This window comes from Cheilinus undulatus, linkage group 18, assembly GCF_018320785.1.
Source record: "Cheilinus undulatus linkage group 18, ASM1832078v1, whole genome shotgun sequence".
Taxonomy (NCBI): Eukaryota; Metazoa; Chordata; class Actinopteri; order Labriformes; family Labridae; genus Cheilinus; species Cheilinus undulatus.
The window spans coordinates 39,089,647-39,113,938 of record NC_054882.1 but is presented as its reverse complement, the minus strand read 5'-3'; the positions used below and the strand labels follow the sequence as shown (position 1 = coordinate 39,113,938).

At 38.7% G+C, this 24,292-nt stretch overlaps 1 protein-coding gene across 1 annotated transcript in view; it reads right to left on the bottom strand.

Moving 5' to 3' along the window:
* Positions 1 to 782: 782 nt before the first annotated feature.
* Positions 783 to 24,292, bottom strand: part of myt1lb (myelin transcription factor 1-like, b) — a 251,762-nt gene continuing 228,252 nt past the window's right edge. The window contains exons 15-22 of the mRNA XM_041812908.1: positions 21,203 to 21,265; positions 20,937 to 21,020; positions 14,030 to 14,251; positions 12,387 to 12,481; positions 11,807 to 11,910; positions 7,422 to 7,565; positions 4,115 to 4,177; positions 783 to 1,970 (exon numbers count right to left, since the gene is read on the bottom strand). Coding sequence (XP_041668842.1) covers positions 1,830 to 1,970; positions 4,115 to 4,177; positions 7,422 to 7,565; positions 11,807 to 11,910; positions 12,387 to 12,481; positions 14,030 to 14,251; positions 20,937 to 21,020; positions 21,203 to 21,265 — 916 coding nt within the window. The 3' untranslated portion in view covers positions 783 to 1,829. The remainder of the gene's footprint in view (positions 1,971 to 4,114; positions 4,178 to 7,421; positions 7,566 to 11,806; positions 11,911 to 12,386; positions 12,482 to 14,029; positions 14,252 to 20,936; positions 21,021 to 21,202; positions 21,266 to 24,292) is intronic.

Sequence of the window (24,292 nt, the reverse complement as noted above, 5' to 3'; positions counted from 1 at the left end):
AGATATGTTGATAAGTCAAATCATCTTGCTGCATGGATGGATAATTTCACTAGTTTTGAGTACCTTTCTTCTCAGATTTAGTGTTTTTGTTTTATATTAAGCCCCCTTTTTTTGCATTGTGACCAATCAACTTTTGTAACCTTGAAACAAGTGAAAGGGTTCTTGGCTGTGGACACAGGGCCTAACCCTGTTAGGGTTAGAAGCAGTGTTAATTTTGCTGAAGACAAGAGTTAAGTGTTAGTACCAGACTATTAAACATTTAAAACCCATGATATTTCTCTACTGCACATATATGGTATGCCACTGTTTTCATCACTGTATTTAAAACTAATTCGAGGGTTGTTGGTTTATTAATAAGGGTGTTTTGCACTCATACTAATTTTGAAATTTTGTCAATGAGTTAATAGAAAATAAATGCCTCAAATAAAAGCAAAGACTAAAATGTAAGGAATTTTTATCAACTAAAACTGGACTAAAATGTTTGTGTTTTCATTGTATAGACCAAAAATCATAAAGGTTTAAAATGACTCAAATATGATTAAAACTAAAATTCATGTTAATCCAAAAACTACTAAAAATTTAAAATAGGTGCCAAAATTAAAACTGTTCTGAAGTTTCTACAGGCATGGCTATGGTCTTTGATAAGCATTTAGCAATAATAAAGGATGAAAAATGTGAAAATCAATAGGAAGGGCTGTGTTTTTAGCAGAAGATATTGTCTTGAAAAATTACAGTTTCATGCTGAATCCAAACAAACTCAGTCCTTTCTACAGTTAGGCCAGCTTAAGGTTGGTTCATGTTCTATTTAAAAACAAACTGCTCAAAAGTCTGAGACCAAGTGGACCCATCTTCTCAAGCAGTGTCGGTGTCGTTCAACCGAGAGCAGCTACAACAATACTAGACTTCCATTTAACCAAACCAAACAGGCTAGGTGTGAAAACGCCCAAGGATAAGCATGTGAACATCCAGTGCACAGATGTGTTCCTCTAGGAGTCAATTGTCTCTCCTAGATCATGGGATTTCCACCATCGGGTTTCCGTGTAATGATGTTTACAATGCAACTCTTCGAACATACATTCATACAAACATCAGGTCAGTTTCCTCTCCGGATTCATTTACAGCACCAATTAAAAATGCCCCCACCTACAGCTACACGTCTTTTTTTTTTTCCGTTAAACACAAACATTATCTCAAGCATTGTCAGAAAATAAAGCGATATGCAAACCAGTTCTTGCTCTGGAACAATCTACACGCAAGAAGATGAAGAAGAAGAAGAAGAGAAGAAGAAGAAGAAGAAAAAAACATCTAAAATTATCCAGTCCAAAATCATCCATCGAGGAGAAAAAGAAGTAGCGTCCTCCTTGCTTGAATGGGTTTGTCGTTGTTTTCGCTGTCCAGTTTTTTCTCTAAAATGCTTTCTTTGTCAAGCAATAAAAAGAACTTGCGTCCCGTTATCATTAGCTTACTGTTCAGAAATATACACTAAAAATGTGCATACATGAGCAGCTAGAAACATTACATGACACTATGTCAGCTCATATGAAAACGTACAAAATGTGAATGTCCTCAAAAACTATTTTGCCGTTTTTTCTTTTGTGTTCTTCCTCAAAGCAAGGCCAAAAAAAGAAAAAGAAGAAGGAAAGAAAAGTAAGATTTGAGGTCTTTCTAAGCATTATACCTCTTTTTTCAGAGAACAGAATTTAGAATATATAACACTATTTAAGTTACTGCGCCGAACCGAGGAGATCAAACCACCACTGCGTGTTTGTATGAGGATTTGATGCACCGCCCTCACTGCCGGGGAACAAGCATCTCCCTCTGCTCCACGGTTACACTTGGATCCCTTGAACTGCTTGTTTGATGTTCTCCAGCAGGGCTTTGTTTTCTGGGCTCTGGTACTGGTCTTGGTTTGTGTAGATGTCTGTTAGAGTGGTCACGTAGGCATCAAAGTTCTGCTCGCTGATTGGGTCCTGCAGGACACAAGGCAACAGAGAGAGCATTGGAGGGGGAAAGATGAGGGAGAATTCACGACATCCTACATCAGTGTGTGGGTGGGATGACAGAATGGTGGTAAGACATGGAGGAAAGGGAATGCCCACGTACATGGGGGCGGGGCCTAACCACTAGCTAGGCCGTCTGTGCTCTGAGCCCCCAATGTTTTCTCAAAAGCCCAGCTGGGTTAAAATACTTATCTGCTGAGAGTCATGATAATTTGATGCAAAAGACAACATAAATGAAACAGCATGATAATGTCATTCTGGCAGCCAATCTGACCAAATCAAACCATTCCTATAACTGATACTGTAACATTTACTGGGAGCAGAAGTAAAATTATTGGTTTTAGACACCATGGTGTCACAATAATGAGGGGCAATTACATCTAAAAGTCATGTTGGCTATGAAGGATGTTTTTCAGGTAGAACTGGATGATTATTATCCAAATTATTGCTTTGATTTGAGGGCATTTTAAATCTACATTTGTATTTAAGATGTGTAAAAATAAATAGTGTGTATAACTGCCTTCTAGGCAAAAATATCCAGGGGAGCATGTGTCTGGAGCTTCCTAAGTTTGGGCTTAGCCCCAGATGTTCAAGTCCCCTTTAAAAGTCAGGGCCAAAAATGGGTTGCAGAACCATTTTCAAGGGGCCATGAATGTGTCAAAAAGTCTGTGAGGCACTTTTGACCAATTTATTTTGTCTTATCTCTTTGTTTTGTTGCATGTTCTGTATCATCCAAGGTCCAAACCACTCTATTTTTTCAATCAAATAAATCTCATTGGTTGAAAAGCAGTGGCAGCTGGTAGGGGGTAGGGGGTGCTAGCGTGCTGCAGTGTTATTTTGGTTGACTAAAACTATGTAATTTTTTCAAGATGACTAACACTAGACTAAAATGTAATGTAGTTTTCATCTGACAATCAAGATCTGTGGTATGTCTCCACTTTGGGTACATCTGTCAAAAAACAATGCATCTGTATCTCTTCTTCGTCTCAGCTGTAGAAAGAAGGGACCCCAGGTTGGCAGGGTGAACTGAGCACACTACTGTGACTTGGTACCAGATTTAAGCAAGAGAATAAATGCTTGGACTAAGATGTAAGGACTTTTTATTGACTAAAACTAGACTCAAACTAAAAAGGGGAGAAAAGACTAAAATGTGACTAGAACCAAAAGACATTTTATATTAAGACTAAGACTAAGACTAAAAGTAGCTGTTAAAATTAACACTAGCATGCTGCCCCATACCTCTTACCATAAAGAGGAATAGAATTCAATAACTTTTATTTGAAATACAAATATACCCATACATTCACAAATAAACACTAACATACTATAAAACCATGATTTAGTGAGGGATTAAAATGTATAATGTGCAGTTAATAAGATAACATTAAAAATGTTCTATGCGTTTAATGTTACTTCCTCTTTCCTTCTGGGGTGCTCAGGTCTGGCAAGATCAACTGAAATAAAATAGTGTTTTTGTTTGTAACTCAGAGGAATTACTGCTTTCATGTGTTATTATTTCAGGTTAAGCTACAAAACTGCACAAACTTTGTATTTATTGTTAAAATTACTTATAGTTATACTTTGATTTTGTACATGGGTATGTCTTGTAAAGAGTGCATGAGGGGTTAGAGGACCTCACACAAAGCAGAGAGATTCACACAAGATTCTATGTAGGCCAGAGGTTAATTTTTACTCAAATCAAACAAATGCACATTATAAAAGGCCTATCAATTAAAGTTAACTCACAGTGGAGTGGCATCTGTTGGTATACCCCTATTCCTTGTATCTGCCCATCTTTACTTCTGAGAGACTCTTCCTCTTTTAAATGCTCCTTTTATACCCAGCCATCCAACTGACCTGCTGCCAATTAGGGCTGGGCAATTAATCAAAAATTCAAAAACTTCCTTGTTTTTTTTTTTAAAAGGCTTCTAAAGATCAAAGATTCAAGCTCTGTTAATTCTGTTGTAACTTTCTAGTTGTTAATTATGTTTCTCCCTTATTTCTTATTGAGTTGTTCTAAAGATTAAAATCATTCTTGACTAGCTGTATTTATGCATTAAATATCAACATAAACTCAAAACAACCATTTTACATGTTATGACTGATAAACTTACTTGCTGGTGCATCTGTAAGCAGCTGTTGTTCCTCATGGGAGGCTCTTTGTGAGTCAGTGTTTTCTACGGATGGAAAAGAAGGACATTTCTTTTAGTTTGCCTTGACACATTTAGTTGTTATTCTGACATTTCAACACTAGGTGGTGGTGTTGGATACACAACTGCATACAGGAAACAGGACCACATATTAAGAAGAAGCAAAGAAGAGAGACGAGACTGAAGACAAGACAGGCAAACAGTCAGGCCAGCTCATAACATTAGTGAAGTTTAATCTATAGATTATTCAAGGTAAAGGTGATTATAAACATATATGTGGCCTACAAAAAGATGCTAAATTGGGAATAATTCCTATCTTTGTCAAGGAATACTGACAACAATACAAACCCTGTTTCCAAAAAGCTGGGATATTGAATAAAAATTGGGTAATCAGAGTACAGTGATTTACAAATCCTTTTCAACCCATTTTTAATAGAATACAGCACAGAGACAAGTTATTTAATGTTAAAACTGATCAAATTTAGTCTGTTCCTTTTTTTATGCCTCTGATGCCTAAAATATCTTCCAAAAAAGTTGGGACAAGAGCACCACTATGCTGCATGACTTTTTCTCCTAACAATGCTCTGTAAGCGTCTGGGGAATGAAGACAAATCGTGAAGTGTTGAAAGTGAAGTTCTCTCCCATTCTTGTTTGATAAACATCTGAAATTCCTCAACAGTTTGGGGTCTCCATTGTCATATTTTGTCCCTCATGATGTGCCGTACACACTTCATCCTGCAATGTACATTTTCAATAGAAAAACAGGTCTGGACTGCATGCAGGCCAGTCTAGTACTCTTTGATTTTGAAGCCATGCTGTTGTAACTCATGCAGAATGTGCTTTGTAATTGTGTTGGTCAGGGACATCACCTAAAAGGACATGGTATATACAGAAAATCTGACATTAAATCTCAGGAGACACTCGTTATACATTTTAAAGAACCCATCGTCTCTTCAATTCCAAACCAGCTACAATAGCAACACAGTTATGTATACATTTTATGCTGATTGTAAGTTAATAACGTTACAAAATATACAGAAAATGCTGGAAGTATCTCTTATTAAAGCTTTCTTGGAGCATTTTGAGATTAGATATCGGATATAAGACACTGGTTTGAAGTAGCTGACAATGGAAGGACTGATTTTCTACTTAAGTAGCCCAAAAGTGAAATAAAGTGAATCTCTTAATAAAACAAATCAGTAAAATACCACACAACCTTTTTTATGAATATAAAAATTAAAAGCAGGTACAAAATTTAGGGAATTTCTGTATGAATTCAAGACTTTTTAATACTTTTAAAAAGTCTTATTTTCACTTAACTGATTGATCAATTTTAAGACCCTGAGGGCATCCCAATGGAAAGGTATGGTTAGAGCACTGGCTCTGAAACCTGTATGCTCCTCCCAGTGTTAACGGTGCCTTCACAGATGTGCAAGTGACCCATGCCATGGTGACTAATACACCCCTACATCATCACAGAACCATATATAACAGATGTTGTTATATGGCAGTGATCATCAACTGGAGGCCTGGGGGCCACATCAGGCCCCCCATGGCTTCACATCCGGCCCCTGGAGGATAACTAAATTCAGAAAATTTGAGTAGTAAAGAATATGGCATGCTGTTTTTTTAAAAAACTTTTTTTCTTAAAGTGTAAATAAAACCTTCAACTTAGAGACTTTTCAAACAAGAAGCAAATAAATTAGGTATTGTTTTTTGTAATTAGACGTAGTAAAAAAAAGTTATCAAACCAGTCTTGGTTAAAGCTGCATTTTTAAGGCTTTTTGAGAGCACAACTTTCCTTTCTGAGAATATACACAAAAGATCTGTTCTCAGCATATGTATTTGACCAATCACAACACAGCTTATTAGCATCTAACTAGGCATAACTCAGTGATAGACATCAAGAGGGCTCCAGAAATGTGTAGCTAAAGTATCTCAACCACCCCCTTGTGGCTGGCTTCAGTATAAGTGATAAGTATTTAAGACGGGATACTGTATTGCCTCACTGTTAAAAGCTTTAAGTTCCATTCATTTTTAAAATAAATATTTTTATAAGAACATGTTAATTAAGCTAAAATATTGATTTTAAATTTGTTTATTTCAATGTCTGGCCCCCACAGTGTCTGTCAAGAAAAAGCTGGCCCTTGAGTGAATGGAGTTGATGACCCTGATATATGGTTTATAAATGGTGGGCTGCACAGCAGCACAGGGGTTAGCGCTGTTGCTCCACAGCAAGGAGGTTGCTGGGTGACTTCCCAGTCAGGGCCTTTCTGTACAGAGTTTACATGTTCTCCCTGTGCATGCGTAGGTTCTCTTGGGGTACTCCGACTTCCTCCTACCACCAAAGACATGCTCATTAGGTTAACTCCTGACCTTAGGTAAAATTGGCTGTAGGTGTGAGTGTGAGTGTGCCTGGTTGTCTGTCTTTATATGTCAGCCCTGTGATTGACTGGCAACCAGTTCAGGGTGTACCCCGCCTCTCTCCCAATGACAGCTAGGACAGGCTCCAGCCCCTCGCGGCCCCTAACGGGATAAGCGGTATAGAAAATGGATGGATGGATGGACTCTTAACTTGCATTTGTAGCAATATTTTCCAAATTTTACTGAGCCCACACTGCATTAAAGTGTCTTGTCTCTGTGCTGTATTCTATTATAGGTTGAAAAGGATAAGCAAATCACCGCATTGTGTTTTTATTCACATTCTACACAACATTTTTTGGAATTAGGGCTTGTGCAGTGTGCAAGAGGAAATCATAAAAGTGGATATTAAAGTGTCTTTATGAATAATGGAAACAGGATGAAGTAGTGTGATTTCTATTAACCTTAACAGAATAAGACACTTTGTTGCATCATCTTCAAAAACAAGAAACACAATGAAGCAAAACATGAAGATGTTGGTAGCATGAAGACATGCAGTCAAGAAACAGTCAGAAAATAAGGTTTCATTTTTAAATAATTTAACTCTTCAATACAGAAAAGCCTTTAAATATAATACCTCTCAATAGCATGAAATAAAGACTTAATAGACTTTACTTGAGCCTGGATTGTTCAGACTGTTGTTAGTGTTTTTTGTTTTAAAATACAGGAATAATAAATCTAATCTCACAACTCCCTCTCGCTGTTTGGAAAGACAAGCAAAGCTTCACATTTGATTCTCAGCATGCACATTCGGCTGTGGCTTAGTAAACAATCAATGAACAAGCTGCTATGATGCTACGGTTAGCTATGTTCTGCAACTTGCCGGCTTGCCGTTCCTGGTGGCCCTTACCATATGAGGGAGCTGGACATTAGCTAAACTGTTAATCAGTGACTGGCTGAGGTTGGCCAGCTCATGCAGGAGAGATTCATTTTGCTGTTCAATCACCTTGTTTTCCTCCTCTATGGACTTCAGGTTGGACTCCATTGTTGTGATCTGAGGAGAGGAAGGGTGGACGACAGGATGTTACAGTACGGCTTTGTATTCGCAGACGTGTACACAAATAAACATTAGCAGAGGAAAAAAAACACAACATAGTCCACAAAGATTCCCAGCAAAAGGGGGAAACAATAGAGCCACAATATAAAACACAGAGTGGAAATGCAAACAATCAAAACACATTTAGCTAATTACAATAAAACATTTCAGGCATTTAAACGATTATTTTAATTAGCTTGTGTTTATCAGAGCATGATTAATATTGGCAACATCAAAATTCAGTCCATCTGAGTCTTTTCTGTTCACTTTTTTGCCTTCCCAGTCCTGGAAGTATACACGTTAATGATCAGTATCACAATCTTTAATGATTTTAAACAACAAACTGCCTATTCCCAACCTTTTCTTTCTTTGCAGATTGCATCTAATAACAAATATAAATAAGTTATTTACTTCATATATTGCTGGGACATATCTAGACCCTTGTCAGTGTTGAAAATGAGCAGGTCTGATATCAACAACTGAAAGTCATCATTTTCATTTGAGAATAGGGGCTTTTTAACACCTACAGCTCATTTTCTTTGGTCTGAATCTTGCACCAATTTGTCAATTGTTGTGTAATTACCTCAAATTTGGTCTCTGCTCACATGGGAACATTTATAAGCCAACCAGAATGTGTGATGCAAAAAGAGGATGCTCTCTAATTAGAGCGGGAATAATCCCAGAAGCCAGCACAGACTAGCCGACTCCTGCCTTTCTCCAAAGACACTTTCCAATTTCAAAATGGCCAGACAGCTAGAAGGACTGTCACTGGCTTGGTTTTAATATATTTTGCATGAAACACTGTAGACGAACAATGCAGTCTGAAGGGCGCAATACTGAAGCTGCTGAAGGTGCCTATCAAGAAAGTTCAGGAGGAGGTGCACATTAAACCTGATTAAGCATGACTCACTCATCCATCCAAATTGTTTCTGAACATCATAGTGGACAGCTGAGTTGACTCTGGACTTGATAAAAGACAGTGGACCAACAGCAGCAGATGACATGACACTCTAAATCATCACTGACAGTGGAGACTGAAAACAGTGGGTGTAGACAGCTTATAAATACTGTGCCTCTTACTTTGGGACCTTGATTTACTAACAAAACATACAAAATTGCCTTTCATACAACATCAGCGCAACTGTTCAAGAGATTTTAAAGCACTTCAAACCTCTGTCTGCTGCAGTGTTAATTTCGTCAACTAAAACTACGCTAAAAATGTTTGTCGACAGACTTTTTTTCCATGACAAAAACTAGACTATGGCTATGGTTTTGTTTTGAAAAAGTTTTCCCTAAGTATGGGATCGTTTAAGAAAATGTCCGCATAAGCACGGAACCACTGAAAACAACTGAAAAGCCTGTAGTATATATGCCAAACCTGTAAGTGGCGCTGTAACGCTGCAATGGAAATGCACTAAAAGACAGAAGAAGATTACAGAAAACTGCCGCAAACTTCCTCCTAGTTGCCCTACTGGTTGTTCTCCGAGGTGGATTTAAGAACATCTGGTGTGTGCTGTTCTCAGTGTTGGTAAAGGAGCATCAGATTTTGCTGATGAAGCCATAATAAGCTCAGTAGCTTCTGCAGCACGAACACACCCCTGTAAGCCGCCATTGTTGTTTTGGGTCGGCAGCGCATGCGGCGTAAGTGAGCTACGCTTTGTATGACGTAATCGTTTCAAGAAAGATGTGGTTGGCTGTACACACAAAGCGTTTACAGATCTGCTCACTCTGGGTACCGGTTTCAAAAAGGAGTGTTTACGGCCTCCCAAAACGCCATTTCCGTGTGGATGACATGCCGATACAACAGAAAACTTTTGTGTATACTCCTGGATTTGTCTCTGTGTGGACAGGGCCTCAGACTAACAAAAATAGATCTGTGATGAATGAAACTGGCAAAAAGTCAGTTTTCGTCAAGATGACTAAAACTAGGCTAAAATGTAATGTAGTTTTCGTCAGACATTCAAAATCTGATATTTCTCCACTGTGGGTAAATCTGTCATAATACAATGCATCTGCAGCTATTCTGCTTCAATAGCAGAATTCATCTGATCTACTGTATACTGTCAGCTCTGCTGTCTCATCTTCCATTGACTACACTCCACAGATTCATCATCAGGTTCAGGTAAGGCCAGTTTGTTGGTCCACCAAGCCCAGTAATACCATGGTCAGTAAACCAGTTACTAGTAGTTCGGGCTTCACTAGTAGGTCCAAGATCCTACTGGAAAAGGAAACCAGCATCTCCATAAGCTTGTCAGCAGACCAGTGTTAATTTTGGCAACTATTTTAAACTTTTAGTCTGTCTTAGTCTTTTGATTACATCTTTTAGTCTACCTTAGCCATCTTGATGAGAACTAAACTTACTTTTTGTAAGTTTTAGTCATCACAGATCTATTTTTTTTAGTCTTAGTCTGGTTTTTGTCATGGAAAACAAGTCTGTCAACGAACATTTTTAGTCATAGTTTTAGTAGACGGAATTAACACTGCAGAGAGCCAACATTTATTTATTATAAATTCATTTTTGAATGGTCAGATATATAATATATTGTAAATTTTTTCAAGTTGCAACTTTTACCATGCTTATACGGACAAATCAAAAGATCTCTGAGTAGTTTTCAGACCTTCTTGCCCCTGTTTCCAGGACGAAGCATCATTAGAACAGAGGTGAGGACGATTGAGCATCATCAACAATGGCATCATTAATCTTTTATTATGTTCCTAAGAAAGTCTTAGGCACATATCAATGAATGAGATCCAATGTTATTGACTTGTCATCCACATGAACCTTCACCTTTAACAACTAATCACTTCATTGGGTATTGCATTCTGAACATAATTTTCTTTTCCAAGAAAACCTTCAAACCCAAAGCTCATAAAATCATTGGGATAAATGTTAAGGGAAGTTATAAACCAATCTAGAAGCAAGATAGTTTATACAAAGACTTCAGCAAATATTTTTGAAACCAGTGTTACCGCCCTCTGGTGGCTGTTAGAAAGAATGTAAGTAAATCCATTTCTGAAAAAACAAGATTGCATTCATATATTTCTTTTTATCTGTGGTTTGGATGCTTATAGAAAAAAAAGTTCAGGGTTTTTGCCCTTGTTGGTCGTTCATCCTTACACAGAAATGCTTGAAATATCAACAGTATGTGAACAGTAAATCACAATACAGTTTTTGCCAATATTCTAATATTCACAAAATATTTCTGATTTGAATGCAAATATTTAAATGTACTTCAGGCCTAAAAATTCAGTCCTTAAAAAACATAATTCAAAGTATGAGGATAAACAAATGACAGTCCTTAAAACACTTTAATGTGTAAGGAACGAAGATGAATGAAGAAAAAGACATCAGCTGAAGTAGGTCTAGCCCAGTAGTTCTCAACCTGGGGATCGGGACCCAACTGGGGTTCGCAAAACACTAAGAGGGGGTCGCCCGATGCCTTAAGAAAATTGGAGAATACTTTTGAAATATTTTTTTTCGTTAATATTATTTGCCATTTTTGCCATATTTTGCTCTTTTTGCCACTGTTATCAAATTCATGCCACTTCTAACCCATTTCTGCTACTTCTAAAATCCCATTTAACCACCTTTCCCACCACGTTTTTACGACATTTTCATTTTAAAAAAAAAAGGGGGATATACATTTTTAAGATGACTATATATGACAGCATAACTGACTTAAAGAAGATATCTGTTGCTATGTTAAGAGTGGTAATTATTTAGGTTAAATATCAAATATGGATATGGATATCTAGATAACTTTTTATAATTGACCCTGAGTTTCCCGACCTCCATTGCCCCCAGTTTGGCTGAGTTTCAGAAAGTTTTCAGATCTATCCCCACATATGGGCAGCGCTGTCTGCACTTCTCTATTCTTGATCATGCATGGCTGTGTTCAACCAACTTAAGGTACAGTGGGGGTCCCCAGTCTCTGGCACCTCTGTCAACTTTTTTATAGTCAAATTATAAATCGCATATATCAGCTGAAATTTCATATCTGTTGATACTGATATCATACTAATAAAACCATCACCCCTACAGTGTTTATAGTCTTTTTCAAATAGAAACAAGAGACAAAAAGGCCCTTAGACAGCAAAAAGTCAGTGAAGAATGACAAATCCTTGTTTCCTCTGGTTTAGGTAGGACTTTATGGCTCTTTGAGTGTATATGAAACTAAAAAAGACAGGTAGGAACTTACCTGTGTTCGGAGTTTGATCATGTCCGCTTCCACTTGTGAATTTGATTCACTTAAATCTTTGATTTCTTCATCCAGCTGTTTGATGTCATCATCATGCTCCAGTCCTTCAAAGAGGAGAGACAATAATAATAATAATATTAGACCAAATATTAAATAGAAACAGATTAGTGTGCCCTAACAACATGCAACACGAGCAAGCCAGCGTGGGAAACAATCTGAGTTTGAGTTTTTCTCAAGGCGTGTCCAACAGTATACACCTGATGAATGTCCCACTCTACTTCAGTAAACTGTTTCTATTTTACTTTCTGTTGAAAGAGGAAAGGTGGGGAAAGAGGAATGCAGTGCTGGGGGTGTCCTAAAGGAACATTTTCATGGTTTATTGAAAGAAGCATGTTAACTTCTTTTACAAATCAGAGACAGTGGTGGATAAAGCCACTCTTCTCAGTACAACCTAGGAATGCCAGAACAATCCCCTCACAAACGCAGGATGCTGATTGGATTAATTAAAATCCTGTTCAGCAAACTGCAGATCACATCTCTGATTGGCTTCAGTGTTTGAGTGAGTGGTAGTTATAGTTACCGTTGCTGGCTCGTTGCTGCTTTATCGTGAGCATCTCCACTCCAGAGAGCCGGGCTTTCCTCATGGCCGAGGTGGCACGTGGACAACCAGAAAGACTAGAGGCAAAAACAAGGAGAGGACACATTTCAGCACACATAATAGGTGGATCAATGACAGAGGAGTTTTTCTGTTTTTTACTGATGAAGGATTACAAGAGTTATTTTACTGAAATCAGAGTCTAGCATTTCTGTGATTTTAAGTGTACATACCAGCATCTAGCTACCTCATAGAGGTATGTGGTCAGCAAAGAATTAGAGGAGACAAGAAGAGAGCTTGTGAAACAGACAACTCAGAAGGACTTTGACAAGAACCACTGTAAAGAGCTGGAGAGACAGCCGAATGAACCTCCATGCAAGGATGGACCAGGCGGCAAGTAAAGAAGGGCGGTGCCAGCTAAGCTCCAGAGAGAAAAGGACAAGAACAAACTTCTTCTCCAAGAACTAAGGAAGGCCAACAATGCTCTCTAAGAACTCACGGAAATACCAGAATGATATGCAGAGTGCTAAGCAGCAGCTTGACACCTTTAGATGAGACCTGCAAAAGCAAGCGCAGGCTCACACTAAGAAGCTGACTCTGGACCAGGCTGCTGAACTGGACTGTCTCCGTAAGAAGATGGCAGAAGAGAGCGATTGCCATAAGAACCAGATCCAGGAGGTCCAGCAGCAGTTTGACCTGTTCAAATGTGACCTGCAAAGGCAGGCGCAGGCTCACATTGACAAGGTGACTCTGGACCAGGCTGCTGAACAGTGCTATAATTACAAGATCCAGAAGGCCAGGCAGCAGCCTGAGAGTCTTCAGTGTGAGCTTCAAACACAAAATCAGGCTCATTCTGACAAGGACTACCAGTCTCAAGCATCTGCCACATCTCTAATGGATGAACACAACGCCTGCTGCCAGAAGATGGCGAAAGAAAACAGAGCCCTGCAGTAGAGGGCACAGATGCTCCAGACAGAGCATAAGAAGCTGTGGACCAATTTACAGCTCAGATCAAGATGGAAAAGAAAAATATCAACCTCCTAAAAGACCAGCTGGAGAGAGCAGATGCTGTATACCAGAAGCTAAACCAGCAAAATCAATCTGATGTCTTTGGTCTTAAACAGCATGCTGACCATCAGTGAATCTTCAAGCTGAACAGGACATCCTGCGTCAAGAAGTCACTATCCTGCACAAGACCTACCAAGAGAAGGAAGGCATGTATTTGAAGCAGCTGAACTCACAGCTCAATCTTCAGCTCAAAAGAAATATGGAATTCTCTGAGGAACTCCAGGATGTCAGAGAGATCTACATGCTTAGAAGAAAACAGCAAAGACTACAGAGAACGAGATGAGCCTGGAGGAGACCCTCAGTTGTTCACAAACTGACCGTTGAGGGAATTTAAGACAACAAAAATATTAAGTGTTAAATTCCTGCATAGGATGTTATGTTCTTCATTTGTTGTAGAGTCACATTATTAAAAAAAATGTAAAGGGACTTAAAAGTCTCAAACAACTTAGAGCCATACTTTCTATAAATAAAAAATAAGTGTATTCAAGCAGAAGTATGTAGCGTTATTTCAGTGAGATTCTGGTTTACTAGAATCAGTAACATCACTCAGACAGACTCACCTGCGATGTGTCAGAAAGCTGCCGCTGACATGACCCGAGCCGTCGCAGCCCGGTGTGGGACATGACATGCCCTCTGTTTTCCCAGACTTCCATGTGAACTGGATGCCATTCAGGTAGCCATCCTTTTGTCTCTTTGCTGCGATGGGACATCCTGACGCACTTCTGTGTGACGCGTATTTCCCCGTCACATGTCCCTGACCGTCACAACCTGGAACTGGACACCTGAGGAGAAGGACCCGAGAGTATAGTGTTCAACAATAACTTTTAGTCATACAGCAACAACACTGATTCACAAAAGCTGATAGCATCATTTTGTCACCTTATTGGAGACCTCCCCCTCTTTCTCACACAAACAGTCGTGTTGAGTCCCAGCTTTATACTCTCTGTATACACTACAGGCTGTTTGCCTCCTGAGTACTAGAACACCACATACTGCATGAGTGAATATCATTTTTCTGTTTCCCTCTATCTCTTCTGCTTCGATATAAACAAAGATAACATCATCTTATTTAAAGCTGTCCCACTGGCAGCCTTATCAGAGTTTGGGAATGCTGACAGTGCATCAACACCAGTGCTAATCAGATGCAATGAGGCAGTAAATTATTCCAAATGTCAAACCTCGCTGAATGGATTATGGCTAAAGCTGGCTATAGATGTGAAAGTGTCTGCAAACAGCAGCTAGCTGGTTTAAGTTGAACTATGCAGTCTGCTTTCGACTGCAGAGAAGATACCGGAGGTGTTGTGTGCACGCTGTCTGAATCGGTGTCCTTTTCTGTGCTATGAGAGATTTTCTTCCACATGAATATACGTAGATTCAAAGTCAAAAGAATAGACTTTGCTCATCCACCCTCACAAGTTTCTCTCAAGGGATAGCTTTTTATTTTAAGACAGATAGCATGAGGTACTTATACTGAAGTTTGCATGACATGAGGAATAACATGGGGCTGTGCAAAGAAGCATAGTCCAAAACAAAACACTGTTTACACTGACTGAGAGTGTGGAAAATATCCACAAATACAGCACAAACTTACACATGGATGTTGACTTTTAAGTAAAACTTTGATAATTGTAATAACATAAAAAATTGCATTTCAGGAACTTTTATACACTGCACATTAGCTAAAAAGATCAAAACAATGGATGCATAACATAGAATACAGTATTCTAGTTTACTGAGGTTACCTGAACGCATCATATTTTCAGTCTTTAGCTTGTAAAGCTTGCTAATTAACTTCAATTTTGCCATTTCCACCACAGATTTCTACACTGGATAAATATTGTTATCAAACAGGACAGTCTCAAAGTTTTGGAGCACTTTTCAGGTTTTATCTGAGCAGCTGAAGAAGAAAACTGTCCTGAAGCAGCTGAACAGAGTGGTATGACCATGGCTCGATCCCGTGTTGTTGCTAGCGTCTTTGCTAACATTAGCAAAGATGTGCTTTGCCTGAAGGTGGTAGTTAAGAATCACTGTGCTTCGGTGTAAAGACAGTTCATCACTGCAGCATGTACCCACAATTTTGGTTTTATCTTAACTAACATTCTCCAGCTTTTTAAAAAGAAAATTGCCATTAAGTAGACCTGGGTCTGTCTCTTCACTCATCACTGCTGGCTGTGTCTGACCCTCTCACCTCTTCACCGCCAGGCAAATAAACATCTGTGCTGGAAAACCATGACAGCCTATTAATCTCCCTTTTTTAATCATTTTAAAAATTCACTATTTTACATTTAAAACTGTTTTGTTTTCATGTTGGATTTGGATTTCCTGTTTGTATACAGACATCCTTTTATTTTGAAAGATACTAAGGAACTTAGATAGATTAAGATTACAACATAAACTAAAACACAGAAAAATAAACCTATTATGTATTGAAAAGGAAATACAGGGACAGTAAAAGGTAAATATTTCAAAACAAGAGGAGTAGATGACTTTTGACTTGTCCACTGAGCTCTCTGAGTTTATTAGAGTGAAATGAGACATTAGAGAACAGTGGTGGACTTATTTTACGTCACTGTGACTGCAGGGAAATGTAACCTCCAATTTCCACATACAGCAACCACGCCGCGATCCGCCGGCAAATCATACTGCTGAGAACATTGCTCCCTCTCTAGCCTATCAGCGTATTTCCACAGCGCTGGTGCCAGCCTAGAGCGCCACTCTGCTTTGCTTAGTTTAAGATACCCTGCAGGTCTATTTTCAGCGCTGGCCGCTGCCAAACCGTGTCAATACCTGTAGATCAGAAAGCTCCAAAAAGGAAGTAACAAGCGTAGAATATCCAGTTCTTTCAAAACACTGAACAATGCATAGACTCCTGATCATAAATCATCACTATATCAACATGACATCTCATCCTACAGTGAGCACAAAGGGCTACAACGGTGCCATTGACAAGGAAAAGTTAACTTTTGAGGACATTTAGCCTAAGAATTTTACATAAAACCACAGATCCTTTAAGCAAACATTAACCTTTAACTTCTAATGTACTCACCCAGTGGGGGAAGCAATAATATCATAATATCATAGCAGAAAGGATGATAAATTCAGCCCAAAAGGGAAAACAGTCTCCGCTGTTGACATACTATTCCTGCATGAACTTGCAGTTCTCTTGTGATCTCTGCGTGCTGATCAGGACTGCGCCGTGGCACAGCGCTCTAGACACGCTTCCAGTGGGCGAGGTCGCTCACTCCCAGTCGGAGCAAACCCGAGGCACTCTGGTGCGCGGTGCAGTCGTCATAAGTGGAAATTGCGGGTTACACTGGCTTAACCATAGTATGCTGAAAGGGAAATAAACCCTCTAATCATCGCAATTAAAACACATAAATGCCTTAATTACAGCCCTTAACAGCCCTAGTTTCTATATGTTGACACTCAATGCTGGTCAAATGCCTAAACTGCGGTGCAGCCACCAGCCACAATCACGTCTGTAGCCATGGACTACTTGAAGCTCTGCTCAAGTGTATGTCTCCTTCAGTTCTACTTCCAGGATGCCAACAAACATAGTGAACAGAGAACAGGAAGTTGTACAAGCAGTGCAGGTTAGTAGTAAAGGGAAACTAGAAAGGCTGGTGATGTCAACCAAATTTAGTGCTCAGTTTTGACTATGTTGCATGTGTTTTCTTACCTATTTTTATTTCTGAAATTAATATTAGACATAATAGACATAGGTAAGCAATGTCTGGATGGAAAATCCAAAACCATCTGCTTCAGGCACCTTCATCAGCTTCTAACATCTTTAATGTGGTTGGCCATCATTTGCATTTTTTTCTGTATAAGGCCATGCTGGGTCTCTGGTCTATGTAATCTCAGCAGCTGAGTGAATCAGCTGGCCATACGCCTGAACATTAAATCATATTAATGCTAGGCCTGGGTGCAACTTTTACACCTAGGATGGAGCATACATAAGTTTAAAAAGGTTGGACATATTCTAAAATATTGTCCAGGTTTTGGAGCAAAAACCTCATTTTCTTCTATTTTTAAAACCAAATGGTAAATACAAACATTTCTTCCAATTATTTCATGTCAATAAAGCACACTGTCATGGACAGCAGTGACACATGGTCCTCAGAATCCACCAGAATGAAAAGATTGAGAATGAAGCGACGGTGTGTTATTTGTGCCTCTGCACCACCAGAGAAATCAATGCTGCTGCTGCTGGGCTGAGGCCAGAGGAGCCCATTGTGGGATTTAGCTTGAGCCCAATCAATCTCTCTCTCCCTCTATCTCTCCATCTGTGCTGGCCTTTCTGTCTTTCCTTACCTGTGTGTGTCTGCAGGAGTCCACCTGAGACTGCACAATCTTCTCTCTCTAAACCACTACAACCTTCTGAAGTTTCTTCTGCACCGTCAGATTTGGGCTGAAACTTTACACTCATTTGTCTTGTCAGAGCTAATGCTGATTTATTCCTTCTTGCATCAGTGCGCGTCAAAGAGCAATGTACTAACTAGAAAACGGTGCTTTGCTCTTTTGCTCCCAGTCACACAGCTTATGTGCATCATTTGAAAGTGGGAAAAGTGAAGTTATGTTTTATATTTCACATGGGGATTGAGAAAGCTGTGAGGAGTAAGCAGTGCTGGCCAGAGATGGGCAATATACCCCGCGTGAAGATAAATCAGTATTTTTCAAACGAAATATGGGGCAAGACAATATTTGTGTCCATATTCATATCCATCCACTCATTATCAATACTGCTTATAATACTGCTTGTCCTGTTAGAAGTTACAGGGCCGGAACTGATCCCTGCTGTCATTTGAAGAGAGGAAGGGTACACCCTGGACTGGTTGCCAGTCAATAATAGAGCTGACTTACAGAGACAGATAACTAGGCATGTTCACATTCACACCTTTGGATGATTGAGAGTCCCCAGTAAACCCAAGAGCATGTCTCTGGACTGTGGGAGGACGCTAGAGAACCCATGCACAGGGGGAACATGCAAACTCCACACAAAAAGTCCCTCTGACTGGGTTTCAACCCTGGAACCTTCTTGCTATGAGGTGACAGTGCTAACCACTGCATTGCCATGCAGCCAATCCATGTAACCATTACAAGTAATATGGTTATAGACCAGAAAATAACCTGTGTAGCTGGGTTCCTGTGTTGGTACCTATAATATCATGTGATGTCTGTGTTCTACTGTCCTGTGATGTCTTGGTCTGCATGATGTCTCAAGACGTCTGGGTTCTTGGTGTCTTTTGATGCTGTTGGGTTATTATCTTGGTCCAGTTTTTGTTGGGGTTATTTAACTGGTTGGGTTCTGCTTATGCTGATGGGTGTCATTTGTTCTATTGTCTTTGTCTTTTGTTGGGTTCTGTTCCTTTGTTCTTTAGTTTGCTGCTGCAAATCACATTGTAAACCCTTATTTCAAAAGTTCTATACAAATAAAGTAATTATTATTATTATCATTGACATTTTTTAGTCTTTAGTTTTTAAAGAAAATGGTTTGTAAATCTATTTTTGAGGTGAAGTGCAGTGCAGTTGATTATCTTTTATTGCATTATTTTTTATTCTGGAAGCTGGTAGCTTAATTTAATAAAAAAGTTACATAGGATTAAATTAACACTTTGATTCTGCCATTGCCCATTCAGTCAGCAAATGATGTTTTTCCCTGATTTTCCTAAATAGTCATGCAAATGACAGTCAGTATAAATTTCAAGTTAGAGCATAATTCAGATTTTACTGAACAAACCTCCCAATGTTCCTGTGGTATCAAAAAAGTATAAATATAATTTGAGTTTTACTAATAATAAAAATGTCCCTGAATAATATATAATTAATAATAGAAGTAGTAATAGTATTCAATCAGCATGCATAATACAATGATCATAAATAATATAGTCTGTTAGATAAAGTTAACAGTAATGTATTTACACCGCATTCCAAATTATTATGCAAATTGGATTTTCAATTTCTTGTTTTTCCGTGAAACTCATGGATGGTGTTGTGTCTCAGGGCTCTTTGGATCACTGAACTCAATCTCAGACACCTGTGATCATTAGTTTGCCAGGTGAGCCCAATTAAAGGAAAACTAGTTAAGAAAGACGTTCCATATTATTAAGCAGGCCACAGGTTTCAGCAATATGGGAAAGAAAAAGGATCTCTGCTGCTGAAAAGCCTCAAATAGTGCAATGTCTTTGACAAGGTATGAAAACATTAGATATTTCATGAAAACTTAAGCATGATCATCGTACTGTAAAGAAATCTGTGGCTGATTCAGAGCGTAGACGGGTTTGTGCAGATAAAGGCTTAATGAGGAAGGTTTCTGACAGACACATTCATGGGATTAAGAGAGCAGCTGCTAAAATGCCATTACAAAGCAGTGAACAGGTATTTGAAGCTGCTGGTTCCTCTGGAGTCCCACCAACCTCAAGGTGTAGGATCCTCCAGAGGCTTGCAGTTGTGCATAACCTAAACCTACTATTCAGCCACCCCTAACCAATGCTCACAAGCAGAAACGGTTGAAGTGGGCCCAGAAATACATGAAGACTCATTTTCAAACAGCCTTGTTTACTGATGAGTGCCGTGCAACCCTGGATGGTCCAGATGGATGGAGTAAATTCAAGCAGAAGCTCTCCAAAAAGTCACAAGTTCAATGGATGCAAGAATTGTGAAGGCGATATCATAGAGGGGTCCTATGTTAACATGTAGCTTGGCCTGTTGAGATGTTTTTGATTGAGATAGCTTAGATTTCAGTAAATATGACATCCTAATGCTGCAAATTCAACAAATGCACATTTTTAGTTCTTTACAACCTATAAAATGTTTTGAAACTCTGTTGTGCATAATAATGTGAACAGTGCATTTTGAGTTTTTTACTTTTAAAGAAAAATAGTAATCATTGGGAGGTTTATTCAATAAAATTTGAATTATGCTGAAAAGGTTGATGACCTAAAAATTATATTGACTGTCATTTGCATCAACTATTTATGAAAATCAGAGAAAAATATCATATATATAATAATTTGGAACGCGGTAAGATTAGTTACTGATGGCCACTTAACATAGGAGTCTCTGCCATTGGTGTGTAAATTTGGTGTGAATGAGATAGAGTGATTTGCAGTGTAAAAGCCCCTTGAATAGTCAGCTAACTGGAAAAGCACCACACAATCTCAAGTCCATTTACCACTAAGACAGTGTGTAGGATTTGTCTGCAATTTCTGATAAATAAACCTAATAAACAAATAATGGGTGTCTACCTTAACCATATCAAAGTTTAAATTCTGGGACTGCAATATACATTTGTTATTTCCTAGCAGAAAAAAAAAATTCAGATCTTCATAATGAATCCCCATTAAGGTAAAATATCTGAGATATGATTTTTGGTCTATAGTGCCCATCCCTTCTGTGAGTAGCTGGAGGAGTTTCAGTCTTTTAAAGAGGGAGAGAGAAGACTGATGATCAGTGTCTGTACTGTACCTGATAGGCTCCTGGTCCTCCTTGTTCTCTTTACTGTGGATGATCTTTATCCCACTTTTCCTGGCCCGCGGACACCCTGAGAGACTGCAGATAAATGACAGTGTTACAATGTTGAAGCATATGGTATGTGGGCGTGAGACAGAGAGAGAGGGAGGCAGAGGTGACAAAAAGTAGAAGCAGAATGAGGTAAGAACTTTAGGACGTTATGTGAGACAGAAAAGAGATGAACAGGTTCATGTTTGTGTGCTGCAGAGAGGTTGCTGTACCTTCTGTGAGAGGCGTAGTTGCCAGTGATATGTCCCGAACCATCGCACCCTGGTGTCGGGCACCTGGGGCAGGAAAAACAAGAAAAGGCTCAGGGCCTACAGCAAAAGTTCACGCAGTGTCAAGCAGAGACTTCATGGCTTCCACAACCGTGTTTTTGTCTGTACAGCATGACAACACAGATGATTATATTTGAATCACTATGGCCATGAAATACTTCATAACAATAATGAGGGGTAGCTGTGTAAAATATGGCTGACTACAAACTATCACTAACTTAAACTTACATTTATTATTGGTGCACTCACTGAGAGTATTGGTAAAAATATTGCTGCTAAAAGTCCCTGTGTTGTCTACAAAAATGGTAAAAAAATAACCATAACATCTGGTGTACATTATGAGCACCTTTCTGCTGTAACAAATATACTAGTATAAAAATGCAATGAGGTGCACTGTCATAGACAAGAGCAGCCAAAAACATCACATACTGCACAAGTCCTTAAAATCTGCCCCTATTTATCATGATAAATACCAGCAAAGATAAGGAGGGTAGGGGGAATTTTTTAACAGCTTTTCTCCCTTATGAGGTCATACTACTACAGTTAAAAAAAAGCGACTGACAGGCTGTTTATCTCTTTCTCACATCAATCAAGCTGGACTACTGTATTACATCTAGCAGGAGTGCAAACTGTGGAACTAAAAGAACTACAGAACCACACAGAAACGTTTCATCTCTAAGAAAGATCCAAAATAATTGAGCCTTAAAACACAGGTTTGACAGGAATTGCTGTGAATGCCACTCCCGTTGCAACTTGAAGTATGGCTATCTCATTTATGGTACCACAACATTTATTTTCAATACATTTTGATAATAAAGAACCAAAAATATGAAACCGAAAAATCATTTCAAGAGGTGACAATCATTTTTAAATGTTTGTAAAATGTTCCAGTGTCATTGAACAACAGCTGTGTAACTTAGTGCTTAATCTAATAGCAATTGCAACGTCAGGCTGTGCAATTACACAAGCACATAAATTATTATTTTTTTGCTAATTAGAACTTGAAAGGTTTGTAAAAATGCCTGCAGAAAGACCTTTAAGTTAACAAAAGTTCCACTTTTGCAATTTGCAGAATTACCTATTTTGAAACTACAAAGTATAAACTATTATTCTTTTATACTGCATTCGCAATATTGTCCAGTATGATTGCAATGACATGTTGTTACCAAATCATGCTGCACTAGTGTAAATTTCACATGATTTTGCCCTTTTGAAACTGAAGAACTAGCATATGAATTTATGTAGAATATAAAGTTTATACATGGAAAAAAACATCTGAATTTAGACAAAGAAAACTGTACCATAAAAAACACATTTAATTCAATTATTTAGGGTTAAATCAGGAGATGCAACATCACTAATATAGATGCAAAAACATGTGTTGGGCCTGGAGCCTATCCCCGTTGTCATTGGGCAAGAGGGTACACCCTGGACTGGTCGCCAGTCAATCACAGGGCTGACATAGAGAGACAGACAACCAGGCATGCTCACATTCACACCTACTGCCAATTTAGAGTCATCAATTAACCTAATGAGCATGTTTTTAGTGGTGGGAGCAAGCTGGAGTACCCAGAGAGAACCCATGCATGCACGGGGAGAACATGCATACTCCGCACAGAAAGGACCTGACCAGGAAGGGGACCTTGCTGTGAGGCAACACAACTAACCCCTGCACTGCCGTGCAGCCCACAAACCAGAAACCAAAATTCTTCTTTAGTGGAAGCACATGGACATTTGCATCTCCGACAAGATTTTAAAATCATGTAAGTTGTACTTTTATAAAACGGTTTAATGTGAAATATTTACAAGGTTTTAAAGGGGACCTGCTTTTATAATGAGAGTGTAAAAATCATCACATTTCACAAACTGTTTATGATTGTTGAATTGGGTAGAAATATAGAAAACTTGATATTTTTCAATCTTAGTCAGCAAAGACCAAGAAGACCGAAATGTTGAAGTCCTTCACATTAAAACTACTGTTAGACCCCTAACCTGACCTGCAGTCAAAGGTCCATAGGATCCCAGTGAAGACATAATATTCTAAACAGTATGTGTATATTATGTTTAACTGAAAACAAACAAACAAACAAAAAAATGACAATAAGATTTACTAAAATACTTTAGCACTGAGGGTTTATTGAACTTCTTAAGATTTATTGTTTATGATTAAGTCAAACTAATTTTGTGTGTCTCACTGATGTGTTTTTAGTGGTTATGCACTAATAGAGCTCCATAACACTATGAAAGATTAAACACGCGCCTTGCATTCATTTTTTAAAAAATCTGGACATTTCTGGTTTTTGCCTTTATGGGATTTGTTAACACACATAGGATACTCAAAACATGGGTAAAAGGACACACAATTCAAACAATAAAAACCGTAGATAGTTGACCAGTCAGTACACAAGGCTACACTGCTGTTAAAAGTGACCCAAATCTGATTTTTTAGTCTATATGACTCATATCTGATTCATATTGGTATATTTGGCTATATATTAGTACTAAATCATGTATATATCTGATTTCTTTAAATTCAAACGCAGTCTGAACAGCCAGGTCAAAGTGAATGCAACTCTGACTTCATTCTGAAGCGACACGCGTCACAATCCTGCATCAGTGGGCAACAGAATCAGAGGAGGTGGGAGCCTTGTGCTCCATGAAAACAAACATGGAAGACAGCATTGATAGAGGAGATCAGTGGAGGGACAGTGAAGTGTTAGACCTTAAAAGTGCTTTTATACAAGCAAAACTTGAGGGGTCGTATCATAGCAACCTGTTTTCAGCTGAAAGTGTCCATAGAAGGATGTGGCAGCCTTAAAGTGGCAGAAAACTCCAAACGACATAGTAGTGGCGGTCAGATCGCGCGCCTCTATACAGGCCATATTAGAAGTGTAATGTAGCAAAAAACAAAATACTAGAGCTGAACAAAAATCTGAATTGAACATTAAGGCCTGCATAGTGAGTGTAGCCTAAATGTCTTTTTAGGGTCTTTAATTCTGGGCAGAGGCACCATATAAACAACGGTAGACATGT